The sequence below is a fragment of the Silurus meridionalis genome, chromosome 20, assembly GCF_014805685.1.
Source record: "Silurus meridionalis isolate SWU-2019-XX chromosome 20, ASM1480568v1, whole genome shotgun sequence".
Taxonomy (NCBI): Eukaryota; Metazoa; Chordata; class Actinopteri; order Siluriformes; family Siluridae; genus Silurus; species Silurus meridionalis.
The window spans coordinates 12,540,611-12,563,205 of NC_060903.1; the positions used below are offsets into that span (position 1 = coordinate 12,540,611).

Consider the following 22,595-nt stretch of genomic DNA (forward strand, 5'->3'; position numbering starts at 1 on the left):
TTGTTTACTTGAGACTTGACTCTTGATAGTCTTGACTGTGTACTCATGAATTTGTAGTCTGACCATTTATGCATAATTTTGAGAGGATAATAATTTTTGAAGGATTATCAATGCTTATTTACATGTACATACACTCATCTTTTTTTAAGATCATGTTTCTACCACCAATAATCCAGTCAGCTAAAATGTGACAGTGGCACAGTGCATAAAATGTATGAAAATACAGGACAAGTTACATTAAACCTAAGAATATGGGGGAAAAGGGATCTCAATGACTATCACATGGTTGTTGGTGTCAATAGGGCTTGGGTGACTATTTTGAAAATTACAGATGTCCTAGGGACTTTGACACAGACAAAATTAGTCAAAAGTTCAGGCTGATGTTTGTGGTGTAATCGTGTAATGGTTTGGCAAATGTATTCTTTAGTTTCAATGAGTTTTGTGCAGTGTCCTTCCCAGTTCTGCCTGCAACTTTGAGACGTAACATACCACAAGACTCACAGCATTAACATACTGTATTGCAGACAAATATGTATAAATTGTTTAATGCAATGATGACAACATGGACCACAATCTCAGATCTTACCCAAACTTTTTGGGAGCATGTATACAGTAGGATCCAAATGTCTAAGACCACACTGTCAATCTCGGATTTTATTTTAATTTAAAACAAGTAATAAATAGATTTGTGAATTTCGAAACCGTAAAGGGAAATTTGTACAATAGCTTGATTAGTTGAATTGTTTAACATTCAAGATTCTGTGACATTTCAATTTCTATTTAACTGTAAGCAAATTTATAACTGATTTGTACAAAAGGTGGCATTTTTTTCTTCCTATAAAATCTCTTCTATTGAATATAAGTATATAGCTATTGAAAATATGAATGTGATCTAAAATGTACCATGAGGTTTTACACAAACTTGTGCAGTCCATGCGAGCTCGAGGGCTTTGGGAAAAAAAACTCTGAAATTCATGTAAAAGATAATTTAGAAAAGATAAAGATAATACTTTTTAGTCAATTTCCAGACAATATAATTATTGATAATGAAAATTCTAAAGCAAATAATTGCATACAGTCTAATGTTGTTCCTACTGCACGATTATCTTAGCTGAGGTGACCTGGAGTTAACATTCCATAAAACAATTGTGCTACAACGTCTAAAATTTATGTTGGGCTTATCATAAATGTTTTTTATTTGAAATCATAATGCTTATGAGAATCAAAATCAAATAAAGGCCCATCCGGTACACCACTAGTATGATCATCTATCAAATCCATATGGGTTAGGAAAGTTTACAATTTCCCTAAGTTTAGGTGACAGCTAGGCAAACATCCACCCAAGACTCCGAACTATTGTCAAGTTGTTTTCAAACTGTGATGCAAAAGACAATAAATGAAAACATTCACAAACTTGGAAGTGATGCACAGTTTTGGTTTTATTTAAAATAGACAGCTGGCACACTGACTGGCACGAGGTCTGTTTCAAAGCTGCTGTGATAGTGCCATCTGGCTGTACCAACTGGGCCAGTGTTTATATTTTAACCTTTTCTCCAAACATTGCTCCAAATTTGTTGTTTTTTTCTTTTTTCTTTCTAAAGCCTCATTCCTGCTGAAAGCTCATCCTAACCTGCACCCAGCACACATAGCTGATCAAATTCATAGACCATCTTTACCAGCTTCCTTATTACTAACTAACATAATAGAAAATTATAGGAAATCTGATATATTGATATGCGATGATTGCATTTCATTTATTTGAACATATTTTTTATTTAAAATCTATTTCCTTCTGTCAGTACTCACCAGCTAGTAACTATAGATTACTGCAAGTTTCACTAGCAACAGATTTTCCAGGTCTGCAAGAGGGCCTGTGTGCGTGTGTGTGTGTTTGAGTGCAAGAAAGAGGACATAGAAACCATTATAGTATGTGCAGTGGTTTAGATACAGTAAAAAACATACATTGTTTTGTGCAAATAGTCTATTGCAGGGTCACCAAGAAATAGCAGTCACCAAGAAACTGGTCCTTGGTGCAAAAAAAGGTTGGGGACTGCTGGTCGAGTGGATACCATTAAGAACCAATAGAACACCTTTAACCACTTCACATGTTGGTATCTCCTGGATACCATTATGTATCATTAGGACATCATTCGGATAAAGCATACGGATTTCAAGGTTCCGCAATGATTCAATGAAATACACAAACACCCTACATAACCGGAAAACGTTCGATACTGGTTTTGATGGTGATGATTTGTAGTGGTATTGGAAACTTTCTGTAATCTTTCCTATCGGTGAGGGTTTTTTTGCAGGCCCTGCTGGATCCAGTCTGATATAAGATGACTTTCTCATAATCCTTAATTGTATTAAATATCATGCAAATATGGAACAGCCCCAAAAGAAGAAAAGTGAGCTAGTTCTGACCAAAAGAATTGTTCAGATTGTTGTGATCATGAAATGTGCAGAAATTCCGCTCTATGAGATTTCCAGAGACAGCTGCAGATTTCCGTTAGACCCTCCGACACTGCGCTCTATCGCCCTCCACCGGGAAACACGTGCATCGTGCTATCACGTGACACGAACGCCACGGCACGGCACAGGCGCTGTAGCCGATTGACTCAGCCTCTGTCTCTCTCTGTCTCTCAGTGGCGTAAGCAGCATCCCGATTGCAAGGATCCGCGTCCACTGTCCCCTTTTCGGCTCTGATGCACGCGCCAGCGAGCTTTTAGAGCGCTTGTGCTCTCGAGTCGAATGCACGCGCGGATCCTCCCGCTGCCCGTCCGGGCTCTGAGCGCGTGCCGTGTGTGAGACGTGTGTGTGTGTGTGAGTGTTTGTGTGTGAGAGACACACGGGGAGGAGACCGAATGGCGGAGCGCGATGCAGTACCGCTGCCGCTGGACATCCGAGCGCGGATCGCTGAGCTGGAACTGGAGCTGTCGGAAGGTGAGTGGCGGCGGTTCTCTCGAGCCTGAATGTAGGCCTGTGGTTATGGAGGAGATTCGGACTTAAACCCGTGCAGCATTGCGCGTACTTGGTTTTTTTTTTCTTTGCGTATTTACGTTTTCTCTATCGCGTCCACGCATTTTCTGATGTGGGGGAAAAAACAGAACGGTAGAGACCTGCGACCTTGGATGACACGTAGTGGGCCTTCACGGTTGCTCCTTTTTTTTTTAATATATACTTGGTCCTGGTGCAGGATGAAGCGCGTGCTGAGATTTGTGCAATAATTCGGGTCGCGCGAGCGTTCACTTGCCAATAGACACTCAGTCTTTCTCTTTCAGGGAGACACACAGTACGCTGTCTGAATGCGAATGGTTCCCCGGTGTGTGTGTGTGTGTGTGTGTGTGAGAGAGTATGGGGGCTCACAGTGTAGTGTCCTCATGCACTGACCCGTACAACCAGAGGACCCACATTTGTGTCTCATGCAACACACACACACCATAATTTTGATTCTAACACTTCTAACGACCTGTACGATAAACCGTCTGCTTATCGTGATCATGATGAGGTTCAGGATTGTGATGCAATGACGCAGTGTCTAGTGGGTGCAGGCAGAAATCACAAATCTGGTCCGTTAGTTCTACAGAAGGCAGTGTGCATGTCGTCATAGTTGTGAAACAGGGCTTTCAGGTTCACTCAGTCACCTTGAATGCATTCATTGAAGAGGAGCAAAAAGAAAATATCAGTTGCTTCCTCGGTTGCACTTTGATCGCAGGTCAGGTTACATGCAGAGTTTTCCCTTCTCTCAGGGTTTCCTCATGGTTCTTTGGTTTCCTCCGAAACATGTGTGACCGCGTTCGAGCGTGGTCATGATTCATATACACTGGATTCATAGCAACCCTGAGCATAAACCAGTTACGATGATGAACGAGTAGAAATATAATTTGCGAGTGCGTTTGTATGTGTAGGCCGAGGCGACTGATTTAGAAACGACGATAGGTAATGTTATGCTCTGGAAAAATCCGCAATGAACTGGAACGCAAAGATTTAGTGTAAGTTCACATTATCAGATTCCAATTTTTGCCTTTTTTTTAAATCCCAGAAGGCTAGTAGATCCAGTACTGAGTGCGAGTCTACCTACTAAACCGAGTGCATGTTAATGGCTTGAATTTGCACTAAACTAATATATGTAGCTTCAGTATTCCATGCAGTGCATTTCTGTGCACCGGGACGGAGTTAAAGGACAGTTAATCTTCTCATTTTTTTTTTTCTATTTGTTTTTTTTTTTTGTGCTTTATGAAAAATCATCATTTAATATATTTCCTTATATTTACAGCTTCCTCTATTATGAGACGTGGAATCTAATGTGGACCTGAAGGCTTATTTAGACAAAACAAAGCATTCCCTCATCTCCTGGCGTCTCTACCGGTTTCTGCGGTGGAGCTTTCATAGGAATCTTCTGACTATATTACTGGCCTTCTAAAAGCTTCTCATGGCAAAAGCAACTCATGCTAGATAACAATTAATACATAACTAGCAAATGTCGTGTGTTATTTTAGCGTTTTAATCCCCGAAGGCATCAAGTGTACAGAGTAATGCACGCTTACCTAAAATACTTATTCAGTGCATAAATATATGATTATTAAACTATCAGACATGAATAAAATTATTGCAGGGAGCAATGCGGTGACAGTAACTGTAATATTATCCGGCGTTCCGTTTCACCGACTTATCGCATTTTGTCATCTTTGTAGATCTGCAGGTTTGGTATGCACTTACACCTAAGCTGTGCATGTACTTTGAGTGACTTGAAACGAGCAGGTTCTGGAACCCTCCTGGAGATGAAGAGATGTCTGGAAATGTAAGCGGGAGAAGCGCATTCAGATCGTTTCTCCACTTTTATGTCCGAGCTCCACATCTGTCTGGAGTCAGTCGTGATGCAGTGTTTCTGATTCACTTTTAATTGTGATAAAAACCATAATAAACAACATTCTTGTGCGTGAGCGCGCAAGAGCGCGTGTGTTAGTAGCACGAGAACAAAGAACTAAGCACATACCGAACAGGAAGAATGATCCCGTAACGCAGGGCGACGTGACATTGATTTCCCGAGCTTTACTTGATATCACAAAAGTCTGCAGTATGCAAATGAGCTCTCCGGCAAAGCGTATTATCTGCGTTCAGTGAGCGATGTGAGCACGGAGATCCCGGCTCGATTATTTTCGTGAGTGTGACGTTCGTTTGTGTCACGGGAATAATATAACCCTCATTATTTTAATTAACGGTGAACACGAGCCGCTCTTTGACATCACCTGTGCAGCCGTTCGGGTTTAACGCACTGCTTGGCGTATTGCGTTCACAGTGTGCAGCATCATTACTCACTGTGCTATTTTAGTCCATTTCTGGACTCTGACGTTGGGAAAATGACAGTGATTTTGACCCAGGACAAACCTCTTGTGGGTAGCATTGGGTCAGGAACGGAATAAAGTTGCTGGACCCTGTGTTGGTGTGTGAGTGGAGGCAGACTTTAGGGCCTGTTCTTAAAGGCTAAACAGAAGCAGGCAAGTTTCGTTGCGATTGCATCATTCCACCAAACAAAAGGATGGATTTTTTTTCTTTCCTCGTGCATTGGATAGTGTGCCCATCTTTGTGTTTGGAAAAGAGAAAAGTGCCGGGTAGAATAAAAACCCATCTCAATCATGATTAAGAAATATTATAATACTTTTCATACATATATGATTTGTGAGAGAATTCAGTCTTCACAAAGGATTTTAACAGTTTTACATCCGTGTATTTATTAACAGGTCTATGTTCTAATTGCATCGAGTACGTTCTTGTGCATGCTAAGATCCTGCTAGATCAAAAGTATAAGGACACCTGAGCATGACATTCATGTGAACTAGTTGAACACCCTTTTTCCTAAAGCATGCCACTCATATGGAGCATTTTTCATTGCTGTTATAGTAGATGCCATTCTTCTGGAAAGGCTGCCCACTAGATTTTGGAGCGCTATTGTAGGGATTTTTGTTCATTCAGCCACAAGAGCATTTGTGAGGCCTGTGGATCAGACTGCATTCCAGTTTATCCCAAAGGTTTACTGTGAGGTTATGGCTCTATCCAGGCCACTTGAGTGCTTCCAAAACAAATTTGACAACAAATATGGTACAAAGCTCACTTTGTGCTCAGGAGCATTGTCATGTTGGAACAGATTTAGGCCTCTTAGTTCTAGTGAAGGGAAATCTGTATGCTGTATAGACAATCATGGGCCTTCAGCTTTTTAATTCATTTTTATTTGTATTGTGTTTTTAACAGTAAACATTGTCTCAAAGCAGCTTTACACAGATAATGTGGTGATTAAAATTAATATGTTCTTTGTAAGTGTAAGTTTGTCTCTGATGAGTGAGCCGGTGGTGACTTTGGCGAGGAAAAACTTTTCGAGCTGGAATAAGGAAGAAACCTTGAGAGGAACCAGACTCAAGAGGGATCTCATCCTCGTCTGGGTTGCACCGAATGTCCACTTATTGCAGATATACAATGTTGCGGGGTACAGTGATGGTGATCAGAAGCAAACTGTAGTCCTGAGTCAGTTTAGCAGACTGTTGACATTAACTAAAGTCCAAATCCATCCTCAAAGCTCCCATTCTTACTCTGGAATTCCATGGAACCACCCAAGGCATTGACCCAAAGCTTTGTGACCAAAGTCCTTAGAAGATCTACATAAAGGGGTCATGGTCACACCTTGGACACCTGACCATACATAAGAACAGCTGATCATTCAGCCACAACTCAAAGGCAGGTACTGATGTAGGGTGAGGAGACCTGGTGTTCAGTCCGCATTCCAGTTCATTCCAAAGGTGTTCAATAGGGTTGAGACCAGAGCTCTATAGCAGGTCACTCAAGATCTTCCTCTCCAACACATGTAAACCAGATCTTCATGGAGCTCACATGTGAACAGGGGCATTGTCCTGCTGGAACAGATTTGGGTCTCCTAGTTCAAGTGAAAGGAAAGTATAATGCAACCCTATTCGAAGACATCCTACACAGTGGTGTGCTACAGATTGTGTGGTAACACTTTGGGGAAGAACCTCATATGGCTGGAAAAGTCAAATGTCTCAGTACTTTTGTACTTCTGTTATATAAGGATTGTTATTGAACGTTTTGCTCTCATCATCCCACACAGACAGATGGACCATAGATCCACGTTCAGGGATCCGCAGCGCATGTTAACTGACAATATTTATTTTGATTCTCATAGGCTGTTTCTCGTTGCTGTACTTGGAACATTTCCGTATATCGAGAGGAACTCTCAGTTCGGTTCATTGATATGATCTCTGTGATTGCTCACGGATTTGTTGCGAAGTACCTTTAGTATCTTTTAGTTCCTGGTTGCTTCTGCCAGGAGGTTAAGACTTGTTTGTAAATAGATTTTTTTTGTAGCCTAATGACCTCAGACAATACATCAAAATCACACAAAAGGTTGTGAGACACAAAATCAATGTTCAGCAGCGACTCATTAATGGAATTGAGTTTTTGAAATTGTGTTGTGAATTGAAGAGGGACAGCGTGTGAAGAGTATAAAAGAGCAGGAAAAGGAGTTGATGGAGAAGGGTCTCCTAATGATGGGGTGTTACTGCCTTAATCGCATGGGTTTGATGCTTCGAAAAGTTTTTGCATGGAAAAAATGTGATGAGATATTGCAGTAGTTGTGGACATCATCGCCATTTACTTAATCTTAAAAATGTAGATTTACATGCTATTCATTTGAGCTTATTTCATGATTAATTTGAATAGGTCAGTACCGTTAAACAGACAGAAGTGTCCTATATAGATAAATGTATTATTAATGATGGTATGTATGCTTCTATTTACAGTTACACAGACAGCAGTAAGTGGTGTTTAGAAACCCAGTTGGATGTTGTAGATAAATAGCCTGAAAATGATTATCCGTATTGGGTTATACTTTGAGATTTCCGCTTTATGAATATAATACTGCACGCCCACACTGATATACCCGAAAACGCGTATATTCCTGTACTGCGCACTTGTACAAAACGCTTTGGTTTGTATTGTTTAAAGATTTATGATCACACTCTTGATGTCACCCAAATAAGGACGGGTTCCCCTTTTGAGTCTGGTTCCTCTCAAGGTTTCTTCCTCATAACATCTAAGGGAGTTTTTCCTTGCCACAGTCGCCATGGCTGTTTATCAGGAATAAATACACACAGTTCACCTTAACTGTTAAATTCTGTAAAGCTGCTTTGAGACGATGTCTGTTGTGAAAAGCGCAATAGAAATAGACTTGACTGGACTGTGTTTTAACTTCATCAGGCGATTTAGTTAATATCTGTTCCTTTTTTTAAACAGACAGATGAAACGTTTTAGTTGCTGTAGGTAACCCAATCCTATAAAGTGTTTTGAGTTGGATGGATCACGTGACTATATTACGCGACTAAAAAGGCGTTTATTGGATTTGAGTAGCCCAATGTTTCTCTGTTGTAGGCCTTACAGCTGCGTTTTTAGATTTATTCCTTAGGGAGACACACACACACACACACACACACACACACACACACACACACGGATTTCCAAATTTGCCCATTTTGGCGGCTGCACTTTAAGTAATCTCATAAGTCACAATGTCTTGAAGTGCTGCCATTTGTTATGCTCTATATCCTGTTTTTTGTGGTCGAATTTTATTTTTATGAAGATTTTATTCTAAATGATTGTATTGTAAACACTTATTTTTGTTTTTTTTTCTCATTTTTTCCCTTATATCTTTATTACTAGAGAATTATTATTTTTTATTTATTTTTTCAAATCTGCTTGTACAGGGGGCCAAAACATACAGAGAAATGTATTCAGATTGATCAGTCGCCTTTGAAACCTTTTCTATCGTTCCTTAACATCTCCCTACAAAAAAAAGACATGTAAAGGGTTTTAACAAGCATATCAGGAGAAAATAAAAAAGTGGGTAGATGTCGAAAGCCTTGCCAGGAAAATGGCATTTTCTCATGCAACGAATGCCATGATTTGGAGATATTTGCCGTAGCACAAATGCCCCATAAACTCTAAACCAGTTTAGAATGTAATGAGAAACGATCGGTCAGTAATGTTGTTTTTTCTGTTAGTGGGGTAAGTTAAAAACATAGAGGTAGATGCGCTGTCCTTCAGAGGAGCTGGATTGGGATCAATCAAAGTTTCTCCATTTTTAGTTAAAAAACCAAAAACCAATTCCAAAAATATGAGTTTTCCCAGACCACTGTACATAAACAATTTGTATATTATTTGAATATTTTAGTATAGTTGCACCCAGAATAAACAAATGGCGTATGAAAAGTTTAAAATGATTACATTTTATATATTTTTTTATAATAATTACAATAACGTATTTGATCATGTATTTAAAATAAATGTTATCATAATAACGTGTGTACATATAATAATAATCTATATTAATAATAATCGGAATTTGTCCGTTTTACGACCTGAACAGCGAATTCACAAAAAGCAAAATGCCATTAACGCTGTATAAAAAGCTGCCTGAACAGAAATGCGATCTATTTCATCTTCAGGTTTTAATGGAGGAGACAGACGGCTTACTCTCAGCTAGTACTTGACAGCTAACCCAGTGAACGTTCTCACTATTATGACTTACAACTACAAAGAACAATATGCTTAAATCTAATTTGCATCCTCGCTTTTGTTCATTTTTGCTCCTCTATCAAAAACGGAGAATAACTATCTACCTCAGCATCACATAGCACGGTTACGTGGTTACACGTATTAGTGTGGCTTCCCAGAGAAGTAAATAACTTACTGTATCATTATATTTCATTGTTTACATAAACGTACTAGTATTCTTTGTCATCATTTTTTTTCCCTTCATCTCCTGGAATAAATGTCTGGAGAAAATAACGCAAATGCTGCTCGAGTAGAGCTGCAGGTTTTCCCACACAGTTTGTTTATAGTTTGCGCGGAAATCAAAATAGAATCCCAGAAACTCAATGACTCAGTGGTACATCTTAAAACAACGTCACCTCGACGACAGTAACGTCTTTTGCGCTTATTTAACGCAGGATGTCATGCGTTTATCTGTTTGCCGACCGCGTTATCCAGAGCTTAGCGCCGTAATGCGCTTTAAACTCCATGAAGATATGGGTTGGGTTACATGGGTTGGAGTGGAAGATCTTGAGTGGCCTGCTACAGAGCTCTGACCTCAACTATTGAACAGTTGCACCCCAGGCCTCATCACATCACCTACATCAATCTCCAAAATGTCCAAAAGCACACTCCCAAATTGTCTTCCCGGAAGAGTGGAGCTTATTGTAAGAGCAAATCAGAAATAAATGTGGAATGGGATGTTTAAAAAGCACTGTTTATACTCTGGTGTCCACAAACTTAAGTGTATATTGGTGCTGGGTTTGAAGAAAATTAGCTGATGATACTTTATACAATAAGCTCTGTTGTTTTTCTTGTTGTTTTTTTTTAGTAGCAGCAGCAGATCACAGATTGCAGTTTCTGACCTGATAGCCTGATAGCGTGTGTTTGAATGTGTCAGCACTTGCGTTCACACATTGGGATCTGTTTGCTTGTCGGTTAGTCGATCTGGCTCTCTCTCTCTCTCTCTCTCTCTCTCTCTCTCTCTCTCTCTCTGTATGTGTGTTTTTCCTCTCAACGTGTGCTTGGTGCGTTATTATAAGGCAGGTGTTCATCCTGCTCTACAGGTATTTTATGTAAACTAGCATACACATACGCAGAAGCGTGCGCTCGTGTGTTTTTCAGGCCCTACATCCTGGCAATCAAGAGTTAATATTTTATACAGTCAGTTACATATTTATTGTGTGCATGTGGGTCATAAATTGAGGAAGCTTTTTGACTTGACCTACATTCCGCACATGGGTGCCTGGGTGTGGGTTTGAGAGACAAAGAAAGACAAAAGAGATGGTGGTGAATTCCATATTTAAAGCATGTTGCGTCATTTTGTGTGTAATACGCGCATATGGGAAGAATTCTGTAAGTCAGAAAGGTCCATCTCCAGATGTGTGACAAATTCAAGGGAAATAAATAAATATATATACTGTATGTATATGTATGTGTGTGTGTGTGTGTGTGTGTGTGTGTGTGTGTGTGTGTGTGTGTGTATATATATATATATATATATATATATATATATATATATATATATATATATATATATATATATATAATTTATTTATATATATATATATATATATATATATATATATATATATATATATATATATATATATATATATATATATATATATATATAATAGCTCCGTTTTCCTGTGGGTGACGTTTCGCGGTGTGGTTTGGGCTGCTTTTCCTCTTAAATCACCTATTCTATGATGAAACCTATCTGAAGGGTTAGTAATCTGTTCCATACTGAAGTTGTTTGGGATTCTTGTGGTAGTTTGTTGTGTTGGTTTTGACCACTATGCATATACTGTTTTTATGCTTAGTCATGTCATGTCACATCACTTCTCCCCAGTTATTCAGTCTCAACATGTTCATCTTCTGAACAAGAGTTCTCCATTGTGTGTGCGCTGGGCAGAAGGAGAGTGAAGTGAAGAAAAGGACTGAGAGAAAGAGAGAGAGAGAGAGGGGAAGGATTTGCTCCCCGGATCAGGTTGCTCAGCTGTCTCATAACTCCCGTTTCTATTTTTAATTTCTTCTTGAGTATGTGAATGGAACCGTTTATCCTGGGCCTCATTTCGCATTCCTGACCTAAGAGCTCAGATGTTCCCAATCCACACCAGTCCGTGCTGTTGTTCTGATCTTGCCTCTCAAGTCACCCAAGCAGAGTCCACAACATGGATCCGAATTCAGGAACCCAATGAAAAGCATCATCTGGCTTTGTTTAAAACCCTGACGAGTGGATGAAGTTTCTATATTGTGGGGATCTGTAGTATTGTAATATCTTGCATTTGTAAATGACCATCAATCTACACTCAAGATTATACTTAGGGTGGTATTTCAGTATATATTTTGGATGTCTGGCTGTCTCCTCTTTTTATTTATATTTATTTAACAAATTTATATTAGAAATATAGGAGACAGATTTTGTGTGCTAAAACGAGGTGATATCAGAAAGTTTTAAAACATGCTCTGTTTGCAAGTGAGTCCTTTATTTAATCCACACTATTACCTTCAAAATAGCCCCCTTGCACAGCAATACAGCGTTCCCCGCGTTCCTTCTGAAATGTGTCCTGAAAGTCTTTTCGCACTGGATCTCCGCAACGGTGTTAAAACTGCGACCTTTGAGCCGGATCTACATCTTGGAGCAGAGGGCGAAGTCTGCAGGAGCCAAATCTGGCGAGTAGGGTGGGTGCGGGAAGTAAGATCATGTTGTTTCCTGTGAGAAACTCACGTGTGAGGGGAGCTCGTTGACATTGTGCTCATGGTGTCAGAATAGCACCAGTTTCACTGCTCCAGATGTACACAGGACAATGTCTTTTAGCACACTGACTTATGAAGGTTGGTGCTCCCTGTGACTGTGCGTACAAACTTTTGCTGCCATCTGTTGGTCCGTTACGAAACTATTTTGAGTGGTTCTGGGAGTCAGCTATTAAGACCTCTTAGAGCTCTTGTTTGTGGTCTCCCTTTAGTTGTGTTTATTCTTCCTGGAACTAATCATATTGAACCTCACTTTCCAAGCCAAAAACAGGCCCCTTGTGCCTGAAGATACTAATTAAACCTCACTCTGTACTAGATATCTAGAAGTACTCAATTCAACCCTTCAGTCTTTAAGGTACAAGGTAGACATGCCCAAAGACTCCTCTGTATCCTGGCACTTGGGTGGTGAACTGAACTTCCCCTTAGTGTTTGAACAGCTGAGTCATTGGCCGTCTTCAAACAAAGACTGAAGTTCTGCCTCTTTACTAACCACTTCAACGAGCACTTGTTGTACTACTACTCTCTACAAGCGCTGTTGAAGTTCATGGTATTGTTAGTATTGTAAGAGCCAGACCTATTTGCACAAGCACGAGGATCAAGTTTTTTTTTTTTTTACAAAGCACTTTAACTTTTTTTCGAATTCTATATGCTGCAAAGGTACATTTTACATTTACAGCATGTAGCGTTCCTGCCTATACATATTGATATTAAACTAATAAAACTCCATTTAATCTCTGCATTGATCTCGAGGATTTTTTGTGTGCATGCAATAAGACTAGCTCCTGTGGTTTTGACCCACCCTTGGTTATACGATGATGTCTAACGGCTGATGCTGCAGGAGTTTGACAAAAGGGCGTGACCACAGGATTGTAGGCGTTGCTGTTTAAAGCCCAAAGGCCCAAAACGGAAAGTTGCACGATTAAGCTACTTGTGTGATCCTTCCAACCCGGTGCTCCGGGTTCTCTGAAAATAGGATTGTCAGATTGGTGCGCACACACACACGTTACAGTAAATGTTTTGGATGCTTCAGATGCTGTTAGTAGCTGTGCTAAAATTAGTATGTGTGTATGTGAGAGAGCGAGAGAGCTAGAAAGAGAACCTTCGACCTGCATGTAGTTTTATTATGCAAAATGACACCGCTGTAGAGCGCGGAGACGAATTCATAAACAGTACATAAGTGTGGAAATGAAAGAGGTAGAGAAAGAGGAAGGCATGAGGAAGACATGGCAACGAGGAGGATGTGTGATGTTGTTCTTGGCTTGACATGTGCGATTGTTTCAGAGCGCTGTAGGGAGTGTTACTTAGCTCTTAGTAGTGTAGAAATATCACAGGATAATGGAGGTGTGTTGTTTGAGTGTACATCTCTGTGTGTATCCGTTTAGTATTTCAAATATCTATATTTTTATTGGGATTTTATACTGAACTGGGTGTGCACTAAACCAGAAAGGTGATTTCTTTTAAACCACTGAATAAAAAGCTTTGGTGCAGGAAACAGTGGGAAAACACAGAGGTAGAAATGCCAATCTTGTCGCTGTGGCATGTGAAGTCCGGTTCCGAAAGTTCTTCGACCTCAGCTTCATCACTTTGCATCAATTCATAATTAGCCTCTAATCATGTGTGGAGATTTTTATTTTATTGATTTATTTTGCATGTGTGGTTGCTTTTCACGTTAAAGAGTTTAGTTCTGGTTCTTCCTTGCATTATATCTGTTTAGAACGTCATTTTGAATAATGTATTTGTAGATGGTTATTTTCCTCGCGTGTTTGAGTGGGTTCTTTTCTTTTTTTTTTCAATTAAACGCAAACGATAATTTGGCTCAGACCTCAACTAACGAAGTTCTTCGACACAACTCGTTGGAATATTGAAGAGTGTTTGTTCCTATATTTGATTCGAGCACTTGTGTTTCATGTGTAAACATGTTTACATGAATATGCTGTTAAATTAATGAAATAATTATTTAATCGATGAATACACTTAAATAAAACCCAGTCTAAATAATATTTAATGGAGAAATTCTGTTTGTAAAAGATTAAATAAAAGTGTACTGCTTGACACGAGTTATTATTTTGTAGGCCTTTAGAAAGTCTTAAATAAATGTTTAATCTAGAACATGTTGGTTCAGAAAAATTGCTGGTGAGAAAAATGAGGGGAAGAAGAAGAGGAAAAAAAAGTTGATTATTTTAAACTCATGGCCATGTTTGGCTCTATGATTTGGTGCATTCCTGTTTTTGGGGTGCGTTACTAAAAACAAGCTGCTCTAGCCGGCTAGAAAGTGCATGCAGGCTAAATCTGAGGTTTAAACAGGCTGGCTATTCGAGTGTCAATCCCAAATGTAGCCGCGTCACCCTGATGCGTTTATTTTTATGTACTGCATTCCTGAACAAAAGAAAACGAACTGAGCCTAAGCTTTTAACCGTCTTAACAAATCGTTGGTTAGAATATTACCAAGAACGAAACGGAGGCATTTCTGAGAGTTTGGGTGCCACCATTTGGGCGTTTACTTCACTTCTATATTCGTCTTTTGCGCAAATGTTTAGGGAAGTTCACAAAATTCGAAGCTCATCAACAATGAATGGAACAACATTAGCTCTTCTTTGTGTAAAAAGCCCCCTGCTGGATTACACACGACGTAAAAAAATATAAAGAGAAACTTCAATTAATTTTATTTTATTTCTATAGCACTTTTCACAGTGAGCATTGTCTCAAAGCAGCTTTACAAAATGTAAGAATTATGATATACCGATGTAACCCATGTCTCTCCTCTGCACATGTCCAAACCATCTCAATCAGGTCTCTCTCTCGCTTTGTCCCCAAAATGTCCTACATGGGGTCCCTCTAATAAACTTGTTTCTAATTCTGTCCATCCTCATCACTCCCAATAAAAATCTCAAGATCTTCAGCTCTGTTACCTCCAGATCTGCCTCTTGTCTCTTAACCATACAAAATTGCAGGTCTCACCACATTCTTATAAACTTTCCCTTTCACTCTTGCAGATACCCTTCTATACCAAATCACTCCTGCTATCACTTTTCTCCACCCACTCCACTCTGCCTGCACTCTTTTCTTCACTTCTCTAACACACTCTCCATTACTTTGCACTGTTGTCCCCAGGTACCTGAACTCCTCCACCTTCTCCACCTCTTCTCCCTGTAACTGCACCACTCCACTGTCCTCCCTCTCATTCACACACATGTACTCTGTCTTACTCCTACTGACTTTCATTCCCTTTCTCTCCAGTGCATACCTCCACCTCTCCAGGCTCTTCTCAACCTGCTCCCTACTCTCACTACAAATCACAATATCATCTGCAAACAACATAGTCCACGGAAACTCCTGTCTGACCTCGTCCGTCAACCTGTCCATCACCACTGCAAACAGGAGAGGGCTCACAGACGATCCTTGATGCAGTCCAACCTTCACCTTGAACCAGTCTGTCATTCCTACTGCACACTTCACTGCACAATTTTTATACATGTCCTGCACCACCCTCACATACTTCTCTGCCACAGCAGACTTCCTCATGCAATACCACAACTCCTCTCTTGGCACCCTGTCGTACGCGTTCTCTAAATCCACAAACACACACTGCTACTTCTTCTGACCTTCTCTATACTTCTCCATCAACATTCTCTAAGCAAATAATGCGTCTGTGGTGCTCTTCTTTGGCATGAAACCACACTGTTGCTCACAGATGGTCTCTTCTTCTCTTAGCCTGGCTTCCACTACTCTTTCCCATAACTTCATGGTGTGACTGAACAACTTTATTCCCCTGTAGTTACTGCAGATTTGCACATCTCCCTTATTCTTAAAAACCGGTACCAGCACACTCCTCCTCCATTTCTCAGGCATCCTCTCACCTTCCAACTTATATTGAACCTCTTAGCCTTTAGTGTTGCACCCGCGCTACCAATATCCCTTTGTTCTCAGGTGTTTTGCAATAGATCAAATAAAAAGGGACAAGAGTAACCATGACTAACTATACATCATTCTAAAGGTCTAAGCCTCAAGCAGCGATTTTAGATCACTGTTTTTCAATGAAAATGTATAATGAATGTATTTGCTGAATTTGTGTAAGCAGGAATCCAAGACCAGGATTACAATGGAAAAATAAGTCGTCAGCCACCATAGTATAAAATATTTACTATATGGACAAATGTATTAGGATACCTGACTTTCCACCTTTATGTGGTTGGAGGTGCACAATTTGAATGAAGTACCATAGACTTTTTCCTTCACTTGAACTAGGAGACTCGAACCTGTCCCATGACAATACCCCTGTGTACAAAGCCAGGTTCATAAAGACATGCTTGGGTTGTTGTGGAAGATCTTGAGTAGCTCTTCATTGAAGATCCGACCTTAACCTTATTGGAACACCTTTGGGACGAATTGGAATACACCTGAGGCTTCCTCGCACTATATCAGTACCTGATGCTACTAATGCCCTAATGGCTGAACGAACACAAATCCCCACAACCACACACCAGTCCCTAGTGGAACATCAAATGGGGACTAAATGTGGAATGGGATGTAGAAAAAACACATTTGAATCTTAGGCTCAGGTGTGCACAAACTATTGTCCATATAATACAATGTTTGTGTTTTTATGTACATTTAGGTAAGGGGGGGATTTTAGTTCAATTTTATTTAGCTTTGAAAGATACCACAAATGAGTGCAGGAGGAATTCCTTAGGGAATGGGTGGGGGTGGGTTTTGGGAAAAAAAAGGTCTCACACACCTAAACACTTCACTGATATCAAATTGCTGAGTTTGAAAAAACAAAACAAAACACCCAGTGTAGTGTTACACAATGTGCTGCTGACTGAATTGCCTCCATTGATTAAATATTGTCAATGAACACACTTTTCTGCATTTTCATCATTTTTTCTCACAGATTTCCCCCTGATCAGAATAGACGCCATCACTAACGCTGATGAATGTATCAGACTCTGCAAAACACACACCAAAAATGTTCATTAAGGTGGTGTATTGTTTTGTCAATGTGTAACAGTGAAATAGTGACTGTCAAGGTTATTTAAAGATTTGCCAAACAAAATACCCTTGGAAATATACTTCAAATAGGAAGGAAGCTATTTAAAGAGGAAAAACTATTTCAATCATTTGACCTTGTTGTGAACTTAATCCTGTTTGGGGCTATCCCAAACTCTTTTCTGCTCATCTGCTGGTTACAATGATAATTCCATATCAATCATATGAAAGAACCACTTTCTTGAACAATTGTGTTTAATTACTTATAGACCGATGGCAATAAAAATGGGTATTATGTTCCAGAACAAGAGCCATCTTTGTAAGACAAACAGGAAGGAGTCGATGGAAAAAAAACCACACACATATTTCAAACATTTGACTTTGCTGTCACATTGACCCTGTTTTTGACCCTGGATCAATTTTCCTAATCAGATCAAAACCCTAAAATTACCCATCAGGACATACGCTGTATAGACAAAAGTTTCATTCATATGTGTAAGATTCATATGTGCTTTTTGAACATCCTGTTCTACATTTAGTTCCATTTGCTGCTACAATAACTTTCACTCGCCTGGGAAGATGTTCCACAAAATGTTTGTGTGTGCTTGTGGAGATTTGTGGTCATTCATCCATTTAGGAAGTAAAGTCAGGTACTGTTGTAGAGCGAGGAGGCCTGGGGTGCAGTCAGCGTTCCAATACTTTCCAATGTTTAATATGGTTCAGATTAGAGCTCTATAAATCTCTAAAACAGATTTGAGACTCCTAGTTTAAGTAAAGGGAGTACAGGTAGTCCATTACTTCCAATGGTGATGCGCTACAATGACGAGTCAAAGATTGTACTATGACTGTGACAGTCTTTCCTGCTTCATGCTAATTTATAATTAAAATTTTCTGCTCTAAACTGATGGTTTTCCTCTTCTTTTTTCACTACAAGCAGGAGACGTTCTTGAGCGCTTGGATGACATGCTTTTATCACTAAAATTGCTGTTTGAAACGAAAAAAAAAAAAAAATACACTCTAAGACAACTTTACTTCGGCGACCGCTAGAGAGAGTTGGGCATCTCACAGGGCGGGAGATATGCTCATCCCAGTTGTGCTTCCAATGGTATTGTACATCGTACATAATATTGTACCACATTCCATTTGTAGTCATATACACTACATGGACAAAATGTAAAAGTATTAAAGGGTTATTCCCTCATTAATGACACATCATACAGATGGTAAATCGACTACAGAATATGGTTCTTTCTTTAACTTAGCACAAAGCTGGAGTCATAAAATTGTATGTCATTGTATTTAGAAGCGATTTTTACGATTTTGTCATATCGCTCTCGCCATCTTAAGATCGAAAAATCGCTACTAAATCCAGTGACATACAATTTTGTGAACCATATTTTTTTCCCATATTCTGTAGTTAATTTACCAACTGTATGATGAGTCATTAATGAGGGAATAACCCTTTAATACTTTTACATTTTGTCTATGTATATGACCACATTCCATTTGTATTGTGAACACATTGGTGCCCAGATACTTCCTGAACTACCTAAAAGACAGCATCATTGCAGTAGTAGGAAATTACATAATCATTACAAGATGAGTCGAGTTCACCACTGTCGAGTTCACCACTGCTAGCCTGATGGATAAAGCTGACACCGCTATTCTTATCATCTTCCGTCATCTCAGTTTCTGTTAGCATACCATGCGACCAAACAGTGAAACCACATTTCTGCCTAAAATCAAGTCTAGTTTAAGGCTGTAGCTTGACTACACTTTCAGCATGTGAATTTTTGTGGAAGACTGCTGCGAATTTGGGCAGCCGCTGGATACGAAGGTTTTAAAATATGCGATTTGTTTGTGTAAGCAGTGACAGCAAAGCAGGCAGCTTTTGTTATGTTGAGTTTACTTTGTTTTAAAGCTGTGGTTTTAATGCTGCAACACCACTATAATCAGTACTTTCTTCATCTTGTATTCTCTGTAGAGGTCATACTGTAACCTCTCGATCTTCCATATGTCTAATTTGCAGGTCAAAGTTCATCAACTTTTGGAAACACAGCAAAATGCAGAACTTTTTTTCAGTGCTTGTGTTTCCAGCTTTCCAATTCAAATGCGTATGAATGGAAGTCACTGGAAAGAAAAGTGTAGTGTGATTGCAGTCACAGACCGACAGAAAATCGGTCTTTCGTCAGAAATCTTCATCTTTCGGCTTCTCATTAGGGGTCGCCACAGCGGATCATCCGTCTACAACCCCCTCTGTCCTCTACACATCTGCCTCTTTTAACCTAACTACCTGCATGTCTTCCGTCTCCACATTTATAAACCTCCTACTTGGACTTTCTCTTTTCCTCCTTCCTGGGGGCTCCATCCTCAGCATTCTCCTTCCGGTGTACCACATGTCCCTCCTCTGCACATGTCCAAACCATCTCAATCTCGCCTCCCTCAGCTTGTCTCCAAAACATCCAACATGCGCTGTTTCTCATCAGAAATACCGTATGAAATTCGTATTTAAATTCTCACATGTATAAAGCTACATGCTGCAGCTGTCCACTTGAGGTTAAATAATTGTGGGCAGATGTTACAGCAGGCCCAGGGCCCAGGATAATTCCATATGAATCCTACAATCATTCAAGTGTTTATTCTCTGGATATTATGTTTGTAAAGAGTGGGAATGGGGAACATGCACCTGTGAATGTGTAATATTTTTGTGTTTAAACGAAAACTCGGTAAACGCACGCATAACCTATGGTAAGGGAAAAGAAACGATTGCTTTCCTTCTGATTCATTGTATATTTATATTGATTCTTTGGTTCAATTCATAACTTTTTTACAAATGATATTCTTTAATTAAAAAAAAAATAAAGAAGCTGTGCTTTTCTGTATTATTAGTGTTAATTCAACCTCATTCCTGTCAGAATACCTCCAGTTTTATGCATGTGAGAAGCAACCTGGGTATATCTGACTGTATTGACCAAATACCGTACTTTCTGGACTATAAGCTGCTACTTTCTCCCCACGATTTGAACCCCGCGGCTTAAACAACGAAGCGGTTAATTTATGGATTTTTCCTGGGTTTTTCCCGGTTTCACAAACTTCAAGCCAAAACACTGAGCGACATAACATTAGACCAATGAAATTGCCGAACGGGTTCAGGTGAACCAATGAAACTCTTTATATAAAGTCAGATGCGCTCCCACTGAATAAATACATATAAATATACATATAAATGTCACAACAATGAGCAACACTGAACAAGTGGGCAGCTGTGAATGCTTCAAGTTTTGATCACAGTTTTTGCATTTTGTTTTTAAAGTGAGTGTACCAGGAAATGCTTAACCATACTGTTTTTCTCGACAGGGGACATCACACAGAAGGGTTATGAGAAGAAAAGAGCCAAACTCATTCGAGCCTACTTGCCCCATGCAGCAGGTACTACACATTCAATACTCCCCTTTCTGCATCAGATTGAACAACTTCAGTATGAATGACCTATTTCTTTGGCTTTTGTGTTTTTGTACTTACAGTAGGGGCAGAGTCTCGAGTACCAGTAACTCCGTCTTCATCGTCATCTTTTTCATCTCGTTACCAGCGGCGACGTTCCACTGGCTCGCGGGATGAGCGATATTGTTCAGGTAAGCTGTACGTTCTCAGAAAGGCAAGGGCGCTTCCACATCACGTTATTTCTGGTATCTTTTAATATGTACCTGAAAATGTGAATAAAGGTGTACCCTGATCCGAGTTACATCATTGGACGTCTTAAAAGTAAAGATTTAAACGAATACATGTACTTTCCTATGTTAAATACATACTAAAAGTACTAAAGGTGTAGGTTGATGGTGCGACAGGCAGTGGTACAGTTTAGTACCCATGTTTTGTGCATATGCAAACATACACAAACAAGTTTGTGGGCACCTGTGCATCACGCCCATATGTCGTTCTTTCCCAAACTGTAAAAATTGGAAAGACACAATTGTAAAGAATGTCTTTGTGTGCTGTAGCTTTTACAATTTTGCTTTCAATGGAACTAAGAGGGACAAACCCGCTTCAGCTAGGTAATGCCTGGGCAAACAAAGCGAGCACAATGTAGACATGGATTTCCCAGGTTGGAGTGGAAGAATTCGAGTGTCCTGGACAGATATCTGACCTTATCCACTCTAAAAACCTTTGGGGCGAACTGGAAAATTGACTGCACTCCCAGACCTCTTCAAAGCTCATCAGTGCCTGATCTCACTAGTGCTCTTGAGACACTTCTGAATGAAGTCAGATAGAAATGAATGAACCAAAAAAATAAAAAATAAAAACACACAGTCGGAAGCCTAAACTCACAACGGCATTTTAGTGCCATGTTAAAAAAAATAAAATAATAAAAATTACAAGAATAAAGTTATTATCTTTTGAGGAAACAAAGTAAAACTTACGAGAATAAATGATTAGCATATTGCGAATAAAGCCGGAATATTGGTGTTCAATTTGTGTATTCCTTCAGGATTGATTTTATTTATTTATTATTATTATTTTTTATGTCATCTTTCTCAAAGTCTCTTGAGAAACAACGTCCTCTTTGAAAAGCACACACATGCATCCAACGATATCCTTAAAGTCAACCACTGGTTGCCATTTCAGACTTCACAATGAGGTAATTTCCTCAATGTCTGTCAGCTTTTTTTCTTTTGAATAAATTAAGTTTCCTACATAACCGCTGCAGCGTCCGTTCACTGTTTATAACTCTGTGCTGATGCTGCAAAAGACAAAAAATTTCTTTATTGTTGAATCCTAACCTAAAATAGGATTTAACCAAATCCTCCACATCTATTTTATGCAAAACAACTAAATGTTTCTTGCAATTCTGTGATTTCTCTCAAAATATTACCACTTTACTCTCGTATTGCTACGGCTTTATTCTTAACAGATTTGGACTTTGGACTCTAAGTCGCAGCAGTACGCAAAATATTCTCGTAAGCTTGACTTTTTTCCCTCAAAATATTGCAACAACTTTATTCTCGTATTACTGATTTTATACTCGTACTCTAAACGTGCCGTTATCGGTCGTACAGAACTGCATGTTCAAAAATCACTATAAATGTGATGGAAGGGTGTCCGCAAACTTTTGCTCGTCGAGCTTATCCGGAAATCCAGAGACACGATACTGAATTGCATGAATGTAGTATTACATCGCTGCCTAATACTTATTGTTATTATTATTTTGCTTTTCTCTCTTTTAGATGTTCACTCTGAAGCGGTGCAGGCAGCATTGG

General features: G+C 39.4%; 1 protein-coding gene across 2 annotated transcripts in view; it reads left to right on the top strand.

Moving 5' to 3' along the window:
• The first annotated feature begins 1,901 nt into the window (after positions 1-1,901).
• dip2cb (disco-interacting protein 2 homolog Cb) overlaps positions 1,902-22,595 on the top strand; it is a 56,949-nt gene continuing 36,255 nt past the window's right edge. The window contains exons 1-4 of one of the 2 annotated variants that reach the window (XM_046876596.1): positions 1,902-2,943; positions 20,698-20,769; positions 20,865-20,972; positions 22,563-22,595. The exon at positions 22,563-22,595 is cut by the window's right edge and continues 93 nt beyond it. In XM_046876596.1, coding sequence (XP_046732552.1) covers positions 2,865-2,943; positions 20,698-20,769; positions 20,865-20,972; positions 22,563-22,595 — 292 coding nt within the window. In that variant the 5' untranslated portion in view covers positions 1,902-2,864. The remainder of the gene's footprint in view (positions 2,944-20,697; positions 20,770-20,864; positions 20,973-22,562) is intronic. The other variant, XM_046876595.1, reaches the window with a different exon arrangement.